Here is a 17,289-nt window from a genome sequence, read left to right as displayed (position 1 = left end):
GAGAAATTTTCCAATCCATAAAAAAAAACTATTAGAACTAATAGAGTTCATCAAAGTTACAGGATACTATACATATACGTTACAAACTACTATGTATAAAATAAGTAAGCTACAAGGAAATATTGTGCAGCACAGAGAATATAGCCAATATTTTATAACAACTTTAAATGGAGTATAATCAATAAAAAATTTTACTCACTATGCTGTACATCTGAAACTTATACAATATTGTAAATCAACTAACTTCAATTTTTAAAAAATAATAATAATAAATAGAGGGAAAAAAGGATGAATATACAAAAGAAGCAGTTGGACCTCCAGTTCAATCCCATCTCCTACCCTGAGCAGACAGGAGACCACCCCTCTCTTACCTCAGCAGAAAATTAGAAATCTTCTTCTTTCTGGATATAGTGAACCAAGGACTCTGAATTGGAAGACACAAGGCACAACTAGGCAAAAATGAGTAAGTGAAAGTCTGCACACTGGTCAGTGAGACTCCCACTCCTCTTTATATGCTTAACTGCCAAAAATCTTGATACTTACCCTCTAGTTAGGGGATTGGAAAATTCTTCTCTAAAAAATCTGACATATAAGAAAGGACATAAAGATACTGATATTCAGTGGTCCCTAACAAAACATTCCTACCAGATCACCAAGTGGTAAATCTCAATATTCAACAAGCCCCATCCACACACAGAAAGCTTTCAACCAGTTTTTTGTGTCCTAATATTAAGTATGAGCAAGCTAATAGAATAAAAAGAGTTAGAAAGAACTTAAAATTATTATTAATATTCTCAGATAGATAAGAGTGCATTCTTGAAACAATAACAGGATATTATTTATATTTTTTAATTTCAAGCAACACTGTCCAATAGAACTTTCTGTGATGATGGAGATGTTCTACATCTGCACTGTCCAATATGGTAGTTACTAGCTACATTTGGCCATAGATCACTTAAAATATAGCTAATACAACTAAGGAACTGACTTTTAATTATACTTAATTTTAATTAGCCCCATGTGACAAGTGGATACCATGTAGGAGAGCTCAGATTTAGAAAATCAAACACAGGTCTTGGATATTAAAAATGAAAATCTTAGCAGGTATATTAGAACATAAAGTTGGTCAGACACTGTCCTAAGTGCTTTATAACATATTAACTCATCCAAAACACCAAGTGATAGAAAACAGGAAAGGAAAGATAAAATTACAAGATAAGTCCAGGAGACCCAATATCCAAATAAAAGGAATTCCAGAAAAATAACTAGAGGAAAAGGAAGGAAAGAAATTAAAGAAATAATTCAAGATAATTTCCCAACGAAGGACATGAAAGGCCTGCTGAGTACCCACACAATGGGTATAAAAAGACATATTCCAAGCACATTTTTTTGAAAGTTTAGAATACCAGGACAAAGAAAAGATCCTAAAAACTTCCAGAGAGAAATAACAGTCACACATTTTTAAAAATCATAAATCAGAAGAGCACTGAATTTAACAGCAACACTGGAACTTAGAAGGTAATAAAGCAATGTCTCCAAAATTCTGAGAAAAAGGCAGTTCCAACCTAAAAGTCTATATTCAAACAAATAATCATGTAAGTGTAAGGGCAGAATAGAGACACTTTCAGACATGCAAATTGGGGCGGTGGGGGGAGGAGGGGGGAATTACTTCCACACACCACCATATCTCAAGGAGCTACCGAATGAACAGCTCTACTGAAACAAGGGAGTAAATTATCAAAGAAGAAACAGAATCCAGGAAACAGAGCTTCCAACCCAGGAAAGGATAATGATCCCAAGAGTAACAGCAAAGAAAGATGCTAGGAAAATACCTGTGTCACAGGCTTAGAGAGCCAGCAGCTCCCATTAGAGCAGGTATCTCCAAAAAGAAGGAATTGGGAGAATATCTGATGCACATGAGCTCATTGAAGATTTACGCTCATGGCAAAGTTTGAAATCAATTTGTGATTAGTAAAGCCAATTAAACAAAAAATTAAGAAACTATTACCTCCAGGGAAAACAAAAGTTGTACCAAAAAATTGATTTATAATACATTAACAGCTCAACTGTGAATAGGGTTTATATTGTAACAATGTAAATACAAAATGTTGGTCTAGTCCCCCCCACCTCAAAAAAAGTTAAAACAGTATTGAAGGAAAGGAACTTGGGATATATAAAGGAGATGAAGGGGAGGAATTAAGTAAAGGAAACATTCAAAAGAATTTAAGGTGGTTACTGCTTGAGAATGAGGGCAAGGGACTGCTCTTTTATGAAAAGCTTGAAATTTCAACTTTTTATCATTTTGAAAATACACCTGTTTAATTTTAAAGGTGATCCTAAATGATATACAAGATTAAAAATCAGTCCAGGAAAGAGAAGAAACAAACTATATGTTTGCAGTAACTTTAGGGAATTTATGTTGCATGTAGTTCCAACATCAATTATTTGAGAAATTAGCATATAGAAGAGCTTCTGATGGATCATACCTAGTAGTAGACATTAAAGTTTCTAGCCTAACTTTCAAAAAATGTGAATGGGAATATAAATTCATTCAATCTTTGGTCAGTATCTATTAAAATTGTTAAAATACATATGTGACACAATAATTCCACTTTCAGAAATATTAGTTTAGGTGCAGAGGCACAAGAATGTTCTCAGAAATATATTTGTAAAGAAAAAAAAAGAAATACAAATTTCCATCAATAAATGAATGGCTAAATAAATTATGATACATTCATATTATGAAATTTAGAGAGATTAAGAGAATAGATAGACCTGTTAAAGTGACATAACAGGATCTCCAAGATACACTATTAAATGAAAAGGAAGTCACAAAATAATTATTTGCCACCCTCCCTCTTGTCTCTGAACAGACATGTTCATAGAAAGCTCAGGAAGAGAATCTTAAAATGAAATAATACTTTTGTTTAGAAAGGAGTGTTGGTATCAGTGTATTAACTTGACCCTAGCCTCCATCATTGATAGATCAAAACATTAACTCCTGCCTACATTCCATCCTCCCCACCTGCAGCCTAATTTCAGATCTCAATACCTAACATCACTGTTCACTAACATCTCTCCTCTGCCTGCACCTGCCTGATCCAGTAACTCAGCTTTCCTCCCATTGCTGCCCTACCAAAAACATCCCCTTTGCCTACAGAATAAAGATCTTTAGTTTGGTATACGAGACCTTTCTTGATCCTGCTACTTTTTCAGCCTCATCTTTCACTTCTACTCAGTGTGTGCCCCGCCTCCACCTCCTTTCACTCCAATTCATTTTATTTCCCTTTCCCCTCCCATCCCTCCCCGGACTGCCTTTGCTAAAAGGCCTGAAACACCTTCCTGATCATCTCAGAATCCTACAGTCCTTCTCTAGAGGCTCCCTGCCCAACCCAACCAATAATGCCCTCTCACCCCTCTGCTTGTTCTCCATAGTATCAACTGACATCTGGGACAGCAACATTAAACTTGCATTTAGCTCTTCACTGGATGAAGTCTGACCCTCAGGAAAATGGGCTGGATGAACTTACCTACAGACCACCTATCTAACAGATGGCAGTCTTACTAGCAAACGAGAAGGGAAAACAAAACAAAATCCAGGCACTCCTTACTGGGCATCTTTAGCAAACTCCTCATCCTTCCCATCCTTGCTTCTCCCCTTCTAAGGACTGGGCCCATTACTCACAGCCTGTGTTGCTGCCCTGAGCGTTGGTCTGGAGGACGGAAAGGCGGCGTTTGGCCTACCTCCCGCTCCTTTTTCACGAGCTGAGCAGCTGGGTGGCGACAGGCAATACCAAGAAGGGTGGCGGCTGAAACTCCTCATGCCGGTTCCTGCTGCTCCACAGACCTGGGTCCCTGCTGACCTCTTCAGAGCCTGACCTTCAGAGAAGGCATCATTTCCCTTGCTTTTTTTTTGCCAGGGCTGGGCAAGAAGGTGCCACGGCCGGACTCAGATTAGGTCAAGGCCAGGCAGCAAAAGCGTCAACACAGGCCCAATTCTCCGTTTTCCTGGCGGCTGGGAGCAGGAGGGATGAGACGCGGGGAACCCGGGTAAGAGAAGAGAAGCCCAGTCACCCCGAGAGCTCAACCTAGGGAGTCCTTCAAACCCTCACGCGGTGGAGAGACGCCTAGTGCGCACGCCAACTTGCGCAGAGGGCAGGGCGCATGCTCAGTGAGGTGCCCCGCCCTCGGGGCCCCCGGCCTTCCGGTCGGTCCGAAGTCTCCACCGGAACTCACCGCGGACACCCCAGCCTTGGGGCCAGGTTCGCCCCAACCACTTCTAGGGTTCAGGCTCTGCATTTGATTCCCTCCCTGACTCAAGGAAAATGGTTTCAAAGTCCCACTGGACCCAATCTTGAAGTCAGTGCCACCATCCTGTCACCTCCATTTGACTAAGATCTGTTGATTTTACCTCAGAAAATACCTTGAACCCATCCTCTCTTCCTCATTTCTGCTGCTACTGCACCACCACCACCACCACCGTCATCCTCTTTTGTCCCTCTTGCAGTGAACTCACAAGTGACCTCCGCCTCAGAATCCTTGTGCTCTTGTTCCCATACCGCATCCCTTGGGATTCTCCCCCAAACAGCCAAAAGATCTTTCAAAATGCAGACCTGCAAGTCACAGATCTAGAGAACAAACTAATGGTTACCAGGGGGCGTGGGGGGATAGTATAGGGGGTGGACGGTGGGAGGGACAAACTACTATGTGTAAGATACCCTCAAGGATGAATTGTACAACATGGGGAATATAGCCAATATTTTATAATAGCTGTAAATGGAAAGTAACCTTTAAAAATTGTATAAAATTTTTTGAAACAAAATACAGACCTGCAATGATTCTGTGATCTCTTTGGGAGAAACTTTTGGTGAGTTCCATCACCTTGATGGTCAAGTCCAAATGTCATTAATATGGTATGCCAGGTCCTGCCAGCATTCCTGCCTCTTCTCCCACCATTTGCCCTCAGTCATTCTACGCTCTAGGTCCTCAGTGTTTCCTCTCCATTTCCACCACTTAGCATGCTCTTTCCCATAACATTTGATGCTTATTGGGTTCCCTAAGAAGTGGGGAAATTCACATGTAGGAGGTTTATTCGGGAGCACTCCAAATTCAACAAGTGTGGAAGGGAAAGGAAGGAAGTACTATTGGACAGAAAGAGAAGTCAAGCTGCATTGAAGTTTTGCCAGAAACTCAGCCAACATTTCAGGGACTTGGGAAGATGGGATAGCCCTTCAAAACTATCCCAAATTGGAGTGTGAGGATCTGGCTTATCCCCAGGTCTCTCAGTCATTGGAAGCCACACTGGGAAATTAGGGATGACCTTGAACAAGGTGGTTCTCTTTAGCCAAAGCAATTCCTGAAGGAGACTGACAGCTGAGGGCTGTCTGAAAAATGACTACTAAAAGCTGTCTGCCAAGTCATTAAAATAATAATTTATCTTTTGGGGTAAAATGCTGTTCTTGCCGATGGCTATGGTATCCATTCTAAAGGCAGGGAGAATAAATTCCATTATGACTGGCTCAACCACAATTCCAAGTCCTTCCCCAGGTAAGGGCTTAAAGCCAACCCCCTCAGTCTACAGATGGGGAAACTGAGGCCTGGAGAGAGTCTCAGATCATCAGCTACCACGATGATGCAGTCTTATATAAACAGCTAATATTTGAATGTTGATACTAGGTTGTACCAGATGCTTTACATGACTTATCTAATTAACTACTCATGAAAATTCTATGAGGTAGCAACTATTATTATCTTCATTTGACATATATGGAAACAGGCTTAAAGCAGACAGCTGGGTAATTAGTCCAAGATGACACAGCTAGTAAGTGGTGGATCTAGGATTTGAACCCAAGTCACTCTGACTCTAGAGCCTATAACTAGTAACCACTAAGATGAATTACTTTTTCTTAGTGCAACAAACCATCATCCTGGGCCTCGTGAGATACTGAGAAACGTGTGTGACTTGCTATTATTTCTAAGAATGGATACAATACTACCACATAAAGCACAATATTTATTTTCTGTTTTCAGGGTAAGAGAATAAGCAAATGTGCTTTTAGATAGAAAATAAGTTTTGTATCAACAACTATATAAACCAGAGAATATGGAAGTAATTGTCAGCTTCCTTGTCCATTCCGTGCCAGTTCCTCTGGACCTGGGGCCTTGCTCTTTCCACAGTTCTGCTGTCTCTCCAACAGATGCCTTCAGTTCCAATCAAGAAAGATGTGAACCTGAGTGTCTTTCAGCAGATATGGAGGACCTTCCTCCTGCCCTCCCCAAACTCCCAGGTCTGAAGGGGAGCAGCTGGTCCAAAAAGATGGTCCCTGGTGGCTTGATAAAAGACCTTCCCTGATGCCTAAGAAACCACCAAAATCGACCCATCTCCCTCTCCTCCATCAAAATGAAACCTATTTGAATAAAAAGACTCTGACATATAAAGATTTCCCAATGTAGAAATGGTGTTAAATTATAGTAGTATGATGTGATCCAAGAAACTGTCTGAAAATGTGGATTAATTTGTTCAACTAACATTAGTTGTGTTCCTACCAAATGCCAGGCCCTGGGCCAGACGCTGGAGGATGCCGTGTTTTGGGAGTTTGCCATTTAGTACAGTAGTGCTCAAATATTAGCATGGATAAGAACCACTTGGGAAACTTGTTAACAATCATATTCCTGAACCCCACCCCCAGAGTTTCTGATTCATCAGGTGGGGCTGAGGTTTAGGAATCTGCATTTTAACTAGTCCCCAAGCAATTCTGAAGTAGGTGGTCTTCCTTTGTATCTTGAGAAACCCCAATGTAGTAGACTTGAAGTTCTGATCAAGTGTTTGTCACTTGAACCCAGGACTGCAGGGGGTTGGATGTTATGTGATTTCTAATTCATTCAAGAAGCCTTAGAAAAACTTCCTGGAATGGTTTTCTGTGAAGCAGCACACCAGTATGACACCATTTCTTTTCAGGAGAAAGACACTGTGTCATGTCCAAGAGGAGAAGTTGAAAGAGTTTCACTGGAACAATTCAAGAGTGTGTGTGTATAATTCATCAACTGTATACTTAAGCTTTGTGTACTTTACCATATAGATATCAACTGTATGAATGTTATACCTCAATTTAAAAAAATGTTTTAGAAAGTGTAAGGTAAAGAGGGTAAAGGGGTTTAGATATGGCATTCTAGAGGGAAGTAGGGGGAAGGAGTTGGATACTAGCAGGAAAGAAAACAGGAAGGGAGAAAATCAGACCTCTTAATGAAGGCACCAAGTAAATCCTCAGCAGCTGGCATAGTAGAAAGAGGGCTGGAAATAGGAATTGGCAGATGTGGGTGCAAATAGGCTAAAGAGTTCGGGTAACCATGAGCCAGACACTTTGGACACAAAATAAAGGAATGAAGGAAGAAGGGAAAGGGAAGAAAGAAGGGAGTGAGGGAAGGAGAGAGGCAGGACAGGGGGAGAGAGGAGAAAGAAACAGAAAGAGGAAGGCCCTGACCCTAGGGGGAGCTTAGAGTCTTGTGGCTCTGACTGTGTGGCCTTCAGCAAGTCATTTGACTACTCCAAATCTGTACGTGGCTCTTTAAAATGAGGCTGGATCGCTGAAAGTGGGGAGTAATAGAGATGGCATATGCACAAAGCTGTTTGTAAACTATAAGGGGCTGCTGAATGCTGCTTATTACGCATAGATTCTGGCGCAGAATTAGGCCAGCTCCAAGTGTGGCTATGAATACGCACGTACATGTATATGTCCAGTTCAGCTCCCCAAGTGACTTCTCACATCTTTGCCTCACCTGACCACCAAACTCATGGGAGTTTGGGTGACAGGTTTTCTTTCTCTTTCTTCTCTGCTTTGAGCTAACTTGGATATCGCTTTCTGCGGGCCTGACCATGAGATGCCTTTCAGCACCCCCACCTCCAGCTGTTCTCCTTGGCCCCCAGGAGTCCCTTCCACTTTCTTCCAGGTAGGGCCAGCTGTTGTCACAGAGGCCACCTGCCTCCTCCCTGGCCTGTGAGTCACTAGCTGGAGGCCAGAGGCCTCACTAGAGGCCTCCAGGGACCAAAGCAACTTGCTGGAGGCCCTTGGGGAAGGGGGAAACAGCACAGGCACTAACATGAAATGAATTGTTTATAAATGTCTTTTAATTAAAATTGTGATACTTGTTCTATGCAGAAGAGTCTCTTTAAGAACAACTGCACTCCGAGTGGCAGGCACAAAGCTCAGCAGCTCTCCCAAAGGCAGGGAGGGGAAGGGAGGTGACAGCAGAGAGGAGCCGGGGTAACTGGTTCTTTCTCTTTTTAGGAAGAAAGTAAAAAGGGGAGAGAGAAGCTGTTTAAGGGATCTTGGTGACTCCCCAGGCTGAGGCTCCTGGGAGAGGGGGCTGAGCTTGTTGGATCCTGAAGCTGGGATTTTGTGTTTTCCTTTGTTCCATAAAATTATGCCACCTTCTCACTCCTATCTCCCCCCTTGCTGGCCCCAGCCACCAGCAGTGAAACTGCAGCCAAAGCCACCCACGCATCCGCCTTGGGGCCACCCGGGTAGGCAGAGGAATCTAAAAGGGAAGAGAAAGAGAGCAGGAGAGAGGGACTGTGGAAGTCTCCAAATGGAGACAGGAAGGAGGGAGACAGAAAGACTAGAGAGAAGCATTTAAAGGGGGAGAAACAAGGGGATGGAGACTAGGAGCCCACCAGGAGAGAGATTGTTAGAGGGGGCCCAAAGGGTAGATCAAAGGGGTAGAAGAAGGAAAGTGGCAGAGAGAGGAAGGGAGGGAAGGAGGGAGGGGAAGGAAGAGAAAGAAAAAGAGAAAAAGAAAGAAAGGAAGGAAGGAAGAAGACAAGAGAAAGAGTAGAAAGAAAGAGGTGAAAGAAAGGAGAAAAAAGAAAGAGAAAGACAGGGAGGGGAAGAAAGAGCGGAAAGGTCATGAAGCTGAGGGGTGTGTAGCAACTCTGAAAAACAAAAGTGGGCTGTCTGGAGGTTGGGGCTGCTCTGATCTCGCAAAATGCTGAGCTCATGGTGAGGGTCCTGGTGGAGTCCAACCCATACTCAGCTCAGCAACTCTCCCGCCCACACTGTGCCACTGCCTCATTTTGGATGCCTCAAACTTGTGGTTCAGACACAGTAGAAGCAGAGGGGGCCAAAAGGCCTGGCTCGTGCGGATGCCCCAAGGAACCATGAGCCCCATATCACCCAGGTGTTCATACGCCACGAAGGCTGACACACGGCTTTAGGAGGGTGTGTTTTGGAGCGCTGTCCCTAACCCTCCTTGCTTCCCCAGAACCAGTCTACTTTGTCACCACTGTGTATGTGTAGGTTAGTGGGGAGAGGTCTCCACAGGAATTAATATCTACTTTATTCTCTTGTTCCTTGTAAGTTTCTCTTTGCTGGTGGAGAGACTTATTCTAAGTCAGAAGAAAGAAAAACCTTTTCCTGTTCAGGGTCCTGCGATTGCACAAATCCAAAATACTGCCAGCATGGAGATGGGGCTGGAAAACTCTAGAAGCAGGGAGAGTTATTAGGAACTCTAGGGTGTGCAGAGACAAATTTCTAAATAAAACAAGAAACACCAAGTGGGAAGTCGAAGAGGGAGGACCTGAAGTTCCGACAGCATTGGAATAGAGGGCCAGAGAGTAAGACACTCAGGGACGTGGAACAAACATCTTAGCCAGGCACCTCTGTCCCCCGGGACCGGAATCCTCCTCAGACCTCATCCCAGGCGTTCACAGTACCAGTTGTAGGGCCCAGCACTGCCAGGGCTGCCACCCTCTGCCCCAGGAGTCCCCACGCTGAGACATCACTTGCTGGGTCTTTCTTCCTTTTCTTCTTTTTTTGTGTTTTTTTATCCTTCAAATACAAGACAAAAATACACCTCATTTATCATCATAGATATATATATTTCACTCTCACCACATAAATACAAAACATCCAAATATCCAAAACATTCAGAACAAAGTTAGTAGCCAGGATTCAGTGACACCTACCCGCGTTTGAATCATTATTTTCTTCACTATTTGCCTAAAAAAAAAAAAAAAGGAAAAAAGCTTCCGACTTAAATAATTTACAATAAAATTACTATTTTTTAAATGCTCTGCGCTGGCGTCGGATGGAGGAATACATTCTAGACACTGCGACACCTCCCCGCCTGGGTCTGTGGTTTTGGTTAAAATGCGGGTGGCGGTGGCTGTGGGGACGGTGGTTGTTGCGCGGGTAAGGGGTGAGGCCGCGACGGCATCGCGGTTCGGGTTTCTGTCTTGGAACCATGGAAACCCTGGGGCTTTTTTAGAGGAGGGGGTGGAGAGGGCTGCCTTTCCTATCCATGCAAGGAACTGATCCGGAATATAGAGATTACTGACAGAGGAGGCCGGCGGCCCTACTGTCCTTTACCGCCACCCTGCCTCCTGGTCCGCAAAGAATTCTGAAATCCGGGCTCTTCATGTTTGCTGGAAGGGCTTTGTGAATCAGGGGAGTGGGGGAGAGGAGGCAATGGGCACTGATTCATTTCCAAACCCAACAATTCTACCCAGAGTCACCCGTCGAGGACACGATGGGGAAAAGCGCCGGGTCCGGGAGCTGCCGCGAGCTGCACTGATCTCTCTCCTGGAGGAGGGTGAAGCTGTCGGCCAACTCCTGGAACAGCCTCAGAAAAGATTCTGAATTTTATTTCATCGGCGGCGTGGGCTTTCCTTTTGCTTTTTCCCTTTTAAATTCCTGTTTAAAGTCATCACACCCAGAACTTTAATTTTGCATTGCCCTGGGATACATTTTCTATTCTGAATTTTCTTAAGCCTTCCAAACTCCATTGTTATGAATATTTAAAAACTGGTTCCACTTCATTTGGTTTTGTGTGGTAGTTGTTCCTCTTGTTTTATTGCTGGTTAGATCAAATTTATTACCACCGTTGCCTATCAGGATGTTTGGTTTATTGTCTCCTGGGGTCAGGGGTGGTTGTGATTGGAGTTTCTTTAAAGAGGAGAAAATTCGGCAGGATTTGTCCAGCCAGGAAGCTGAATATGCATCGACTTTCCGGAGAGGTCCGCAAAGTGGGGCCCAGGGGCTTCAAAAAGCCCTGGTTTCTCTGGCGAGAGGAAGGAACGTCCTCCTTTTTGGTCTAGTGAAATCTTTTCAGCTGGGGTCTGCGTGCAGCTTTCCTTTTTCAAATATTCATAAGACTAATCAACGGCAGCAGTGGCCCAATATGGAGCAGGTGTTCTGTGCTTTGGACTTAGAACCAGTCTTTTCCCTCCAGAGCCGTCACTGGTTGGGGGCATCAGGTTCGCTAACTTAGGCTTTTGCCCCAATTCTTTGGATTCTCCTGGATTCAGAAGGAAGTTAGGGGCGGAGGGGAGGAGAACGACACAGAGGAAAGGTAGGGAGAAAAAAAAAAAAAAAACTCAAATGGGATAATACTGGTAGCAGAGCCTGGTGGGGAAGAAGAGCTGTCAGACGCCTCGTGGGAGCCGGGAGCCCAGCGCAGGAGCCCCGGCGCCAAACGCGCGTGTCCATAAATATCACCACAATAGATACTATAAATATAAATACAGGGAAACACTTAAAATCAGTCCAGCGCTTTTTTCTCGGCCCCTTCTTTATTGTTGGTCCGGGAGTAAGGCTCGAAGGCCGAGGAGCTCAGGTATCGGGCGGAGAGTTCTTGCAAATTCCCGGCCAGCGAACCCGCCATTGTCAACGGGGCGGAGGACAGGCGGCTGGCGACCGAGCCGAGCAGCGAGGGCACAGGCAGGCTGAAGAGGCCGTGGCCGGCGGCCGGTGCGCCCGCGTGCAGTCCCCCTGGCCCGGTGGGCCCGGGACCCGGAGCGCCGCCCACGGCCGGTGGGTGAGGGGACGCGGCGCCCGCGGGACCCGGGGCGGCGGCAGCGGCGGCGGAGGCCGAGCCCGCGGCGGCGCCCGCGCCCAGGGCCGGCAGACTGGGCCCGCGTAGCGCGGAGCCGAGAGCGCCCGTGGCGCACGGCGGCAGCAGAGCGGGCAGGCCGGGCGGCGACAGCAGGCGGCCCTGCTCCAGCAGTCGCAGCACGCTGCACGTGGCAGCCGTCTCAGATACCACCGAGCGCAGCTCTGAGTCCTTGCCCTGGTCCTTCTTCTGCTTCGTGCGCCGGTTCTGGAACCAGACCTTCACCTGCACGCCGGGGCGCGGGGATAGTGGGAGAGAGGGGCAGAGGGAGACGGGCGTCAGGGGGAGCGGGCACCTAGGGCACGAGGGCTCCGGGTGCCCTCCCCAACTCCAGCCAGAGAGATCGGACCCGGGAGCTGTGGGGTGAGTGGTGGGGAGCCAGGTCCACCAAGAAGGGGACACAGCTCCGCTAGGCTGCACTTCCGGGTCATGGAAGCAGGCCTAGGCAGGCCCAGGTTACAAATAAAAAATGTCCATGACCCTAACCGGAAGAAAGACGAGAAGGGATTTCAGTGGGCGCAGCCAAACCTGTGGATCAGTGCTGCATAAAGGCCCTCATTTCCAGCAGGTGGAAGGCCTAAGGGATGCTGGGTGGCAAGTGGTAAGTAGGAAGTGGGATGGGTGGGGTGGAGTGTTGCCCTGCCTTTCAGGACCCAGGCCCCTGGCCCAAACCGCACGAATTTAGTCCCAACAGCACCACTCTTGTTGAAGGCTGTAAGAGGCTGTTTCTTGCTTGCTGGTGTCAGACTTGACCATCAACTAGCAGCAAGCAGGGAAGATGGCAATAGAAGGAATAATTTGTGCAAGATGGACTTCATAGGCCAAGATTTTCCCACCTCCTCACTACCAGCTGGATGGGAGGGTCTGAGTGATATCCTTAATTTACTCTGCTGCTCTCCATCATGAACTTTGGAGTCATGGGAGGAAGACAGTAGACTGGGGTGGACTAAATGCTCTCGATCAACCTCCTCTCTTACCTACTTTTCTCACTCTGCCCTTCTTCAGGCCTAGCTGGTGGCCCAGAATGGAATTAGGCAGCTCTATGGAAAGGTTATCCTGTCTAGATTTTGTAAACTAAGAAGGGTGGTAGCAGAGAGAATAGGGAAAAGCTACCATGCCAACTCAAACTCAAAATGAACATCCAATATGTTTTGTCCTTGGTTCTCAGCTTTCTGCCCAGATCCCATACCTAAAATGCCCCCCAACCACTTTGGAGCTGGGCACAGGGAAAGGGACTGGTCCTCAGAAAGGAATATGCCTTACCTAGGCCAAACTGGTGCTATGCCCTGGGCAGGCCCTAAATTACCTCCACAATGCAAAGCTCTCAGGCCCTAAAGTGCCCCTGGGCCCAGAGTCCACAAGGCCAACCCAAGCAGCATCATATGGATTTCAGGTAAAGGAGAAGATCTAAAGCACATTTGTCAGTGCTGGCTCCCAAGGCCCAAAATCTGCGTCCCATCCCATAACTCACACATCACTGGCACTGAAGGCAGAGCCTCCTAGGTGCTCAGGACTGGGAATGGGGCTGGGTCTAGCTCAAGGCCATGGAGGGCAGCCTGGTCTGCAAAGGCAGATCTGTGGAATATGCACCTCTCTAATCCCAAATTGTCACCCACAGCGCTGGAACAGGCGGCTTTGGCCCTAGCCCCATTTTTGCTCAGTGGGCCTGGGTGCTGTTTAAGGCTGGGGTCTCCAGAGGGGGTGGTGCCTGGAAATCTGGCCAAAATGGGGTGGCCAAAACAGGGACAAAAATCAGTTCCTCCAAAAGCAGAGGCAAGCAGGGAATTCTCAAGACTTGGGGTCCAAAAAGAAATCCAAAAGGACAGGATTTGGGGTCTCATGGGCCCTGGAAGATTCGGGGGTGAAGGGGGAAAGGATGGCTTAGGAAGGGGAGAAAGCATTAGGCCTTTCTTCCCCATCCTCTCTATCTCCTCTACCTCCTCTGGGAGGCTCTGTCCAGAGCCAAGCTAGGTGATGTGGAAGAGCTGGCTGGGGGTGATGGGAAAGGAGGCTAGTGCCGAGCTGTGTGGGCCGACGGGTACCTGGGTCTCGGAGAGGTTGAGCTGCCGCGCAAGCTCCGTCCTCTCGCGGCCCACCACGTATTGGCAGCGCTGGAACTCCATCTCCAGCCTGTAGAGCTGCTCCGCAGTGAAGGACGTGCGCGTCCTCTTGGGCCGATCCAGGTCCAGGCCCTTGGGCAGGATGATCTCTCGGATGGACCCCTTGGCATCTGGGGAAGGGGAGATGTCAGGCACCATCACCCTCCTGTCTCCCACCACCTCCCCTGGCAGGAGTTGGCTTATGGGACATAATCACTAGCAGCCTGCAGTCCGGAGGTGGGTGGGTGGGGTGCAGCTACAGCTGGGGAGCAAGGAAGCTGTGTGTTTGGTGGGTGAGGGTACTAACTCCACATATCTGATGGGAGGGGAAATCGGGCTTGGCCTTTGTAGAGCCTTTCGGACAAGGGAGGGAAAACAATCAATTTCAAATCGTCTAACGTTCCTTTTGCCTGGGGGCCTCGGCTGCGTAGACTGGGTCCCCTGTAACCTGAGGGTGCCTGCACTTACCAACCCAGGACTTGCCTGCCCCAGCTCTGGAGCGTGTTGACCAGACCGCTCTCCGGCGGTCCCCACCCCCACCCTGGGGTCTCCTCTCCCGAGCCCAGGCGGCGAAAGGAGGAGGGACGGAGTCGGAGCCTGCGGGGCCTGGCGATCTGCTGGCGGGGGCGGCGCCGGGCCGAGGCCGGGCCTCACCACCGCCGCCGCCCGAGCCGAGCGCACACGGCGCAGCAGAGCGAGGCCGAGCCCAGCACTAAGGCGACATTCGCGGCCCGGCAACCCAGCCCAGCTCCTTCTCCCAGAGGCGCCCGCCAGCCCGGAGCGCGGCGCCGGGCCCCTCGGCCCAGCGCGCCACTGGCCGGGCTGTAGCCCGCAGCCCGCAGTCCGCGGCTGTTCTCCAGCGCCGCGCTCAACTCGCCAGCATGCGGGAGCCCGCGGGAGGGTTTCGGTCAGGTCCTCCGACCAGCAGAACGCGAACTCATCCTCCAGAGTTTCCTGCTCCTTTCCCGGGTGGGAGGCCGCAGCCTGGAGCCTGAGCCGGCCCGCACAGACCCTCGGCTCCCTCAGCAGCCGAGCCGGCGGGGCCCCTCGAGGCTTGGAGGGATCCAGGCTCCCGGAGAGAGCGCGCCCCAGGTGGGAGTCCCCAGCGGCCGGCCGGACCCAGGGCGGGGAGGGCCAGCAACTTTCTCTTAAGTCCCAGCCCGCAGACCGTCCCCGGCGGCCAGGGTTGGCGGCGGCGCGGAGCTCAAGCCTCGGAGTCGCCCCTAAAGAACGCTCCCCGCAGCCCTGCCCCATTCCTACCTCGGACCAGGATCCGGCGGCAGTAATCCGGGTCGGCTGTGGAATTGGATTTACTTTTGTTACAATCTTCCGCGGCGCCCGACGCGGAGAAGGCGCCCTGCGGCTCCTTGAGGTAGGCAGCAGGGAGGTTCCCCTCCGCGCCCTTGCTCTCCCGGCTCTCCTTGTGCGCGTTCTTCGAGACCCTGGCAGCCTCTGCGTCCGAGTGGCACCGAACGTCCATTTTGTCTGTTTTCCCAAACATAGGAGAGGCAAGAGCAACAACAACAACAACAACAAAAACCCCAAAAAACAAAAAACAAAAAAAAAAAAAAAAAAAGGAGAAAAGAAAAAAAAAGGCAGAGGGGGACAAAACCCCTACAATGCAGCCCCTACGCCCGGCCCAGAGAGAGGCAAGCGGCCGGAATGAATGTCCCCGCGGGGCGGCTGCGGCGGCCGCGGGCGGGTCAGCGGCGACCGCCGAGTGGCGCGCTCGCCGAGAGGCGGCGGGTCTGGTCCAGGATCCCGGTGGAGCAGCGGCGAGGCCGCCTCGTCAGCGCCCGCGTCCTCTGAGCACGTCCAGTGTCCCCAGCCTGGCGATCAGGTAGCGAGCAGCGCAACTCCGAATTGCTGCGGCTCCCGCCTATTACTGAGACCGCGAGTTGCAGTTGTCCGACACCCGGGGGGACGCACACTCGCTGTTGCAATTGATTACGGGTAATTTCGCAGCCCCCACGTTTCGGTTACCTCATGAATACACTAAATTGTTTGGATAATATATCAGATCGTAATGGATGGTTTCTGTCCTTGTCCCCAATCAAGTAGGGGTTTAGCCAGTGAATAAACGGAAATGATTGGTCTTGCTTTCAGGAAACACACAATCAAAGACCCACACTTCCAGAAAAACTTTTGACAAGATTCATCCTGAATTGTTAGTACCATTAGCAGGCATTATTAACTTTCCCTTTGCCTTTGACCCTCCTGTTCACATACCGGCTAGAGGGGTTTTCTCCACACTCCACAGATAGAGCTGAATGAGGGTGGAGGGGGGAGGGAAAAAAACAAAACAAAACAAAAACCCTTACACACCCTGCAGCAGAAGAAAGCAGTTGCCTCTAGGGGGAAAAAAAGAAAGGGAGGGAGGAGAAAAAGTTTTCCCAAAAAGTATCTCCTCCACACTCTAAAAAGCCAAGCTTTCGTCCCAAACAGCTCCTTCTTAACACACCTCGACGCCGACAGCCATCTTAAACTGCCACCTCTCTTCATTTAGTTCCAGTTGGATTTTTTCATGCCTGCACCTCCAGCAGCCCTGAGGCAGCCCATTCAAAGGGCAGCTTTGTACTCAGAGAGTCCAGCAGGAGAGAAGGGGGGAGAGGGAGAGAGAGCCGAGAAAATCTCAACTGTGAGATCTGCTTCAAAAAAAAAAAAAAAAAAGTTTTCCCCTAGCTATTTCATTGTCTCTGCTACAATATCTTTGAGAAAAGCAACAGCCAGTAATCCAATAAGAGCATTGATTAGGCCACAATGATTCAATTCAAGCGCATGGCCTTGTGCAAGGAGCATGCTCCAGCCCTTCTCGTCACCTTGCCGGGGCAGAAGCCCTCTCCACGCCGCTCTCCCCATTCATTCCTTTATGGGAAATGCGGAGCAAAAGGAGTGAAAGATGGCAATTATCTAATTGGACTATTAACAAACAGTCCTCTGAGTGCGGCGGTCTGGCGTGGCTCCTGGGCGGGGGAAGGGCCGTGTTCCCTGCCCTCATTCACAAAGAGTGCAGGGGCCGGGGAGGAAAGGGGGTTTTTTAAAGGGAGTGAGGTTGGGGGAGAGGAGAGGTGGGAGGTTTGGCTGAGAATTTTTCCACACAATTCCAAGAATGGGGGCGGAGGCGGGCGGGGAAAGGGAGGGGGCTGAGGGCGGGGGTCGCAGCGAGCCGGTGGGCTAGGGGGAGGGGAGGGGAGGGGTTACAAGTGTGTGCGGTGGGCTCCGAGGGGCTCCGGCTGGCAGCAAGATGCGCTCGGGCCGCCCCACCGTCCCGCCGCCGCCGTCGACCAGCCGGACCCCAGCAAGT

The 17,289-nt window shown here is 48.9% G+C and overlaps 1 protein-coding gene across 1 annotated transcript; it reads right to left on the bottom strand.

Moving 5' to 3' along the window:
• Positions 1-11,535: 11,535 nt before the first annotated feature.
• VAX1 (ventral anterior homeobox 1) lies at positions 11,536-16,420 on the bottom strand. Its single transcript, XM_074374464.1, has 3 exons — positions 15,246-16,420; positions 13,929-14,116; positions 11,536-12,111 (listed from the first exon to the last, which is right to left on the bottom strand). Exons 1-3 carry the CDS (start codon positions 15,484-15,486, stop codon positions 11,536-11,538), a joined length of 1,005 nt encoding a protein of 334 aa, XP_074230565.1. The 5' UTR covers positions 15,487-16,420.
• Between the last annotated feature and the right edge of the window lie 869 nt (positions 16,421-17,289).

This window comes from Camelus bactrianus, chromosome 11, assembly GCF_048773025.1.
Source record: "Camelus bactrianus isolate YW-2024 breed Bactrian camel chromosome 11, ASM4877302v1, whole genome shotgun sequence".
Taxonomy (NCBI): Eukaryota; Metazoa; Chordata; class Mammalia; order Artiodactyla; family Camelidae; genus Camelus; species Camelus bactrianus.
This window is presented reverse-complemented; position numbering and strand designations above follow the sequence as displayed.

Excerpts from the sequence above, each read along its gene's own strand:
- VAX1 (XM_074374464.1), bottom strand. The coding sequence starts at position 15,486 with ATGTTTGGGAAAACAGACAAAATGGACGTTCGGTGCCACTCGGACGCA. Across the intron at positions 14,117-15,245 it reads CCGCCGGATCCTGGTCCGAG|ATGCCAAGGGGTCCATCCGA; the intron begins GTAGGAATGGGG and ends CCCCTTCCCCAG. Across the intron at positions 12,112-13,928 it reads TCAACCTCTCCGAGACCCAG|GTGAAGGTCTGGTTCCAGAA; the intron begins GTACCCGTCGGC and ends CCCGGCGTGCAG.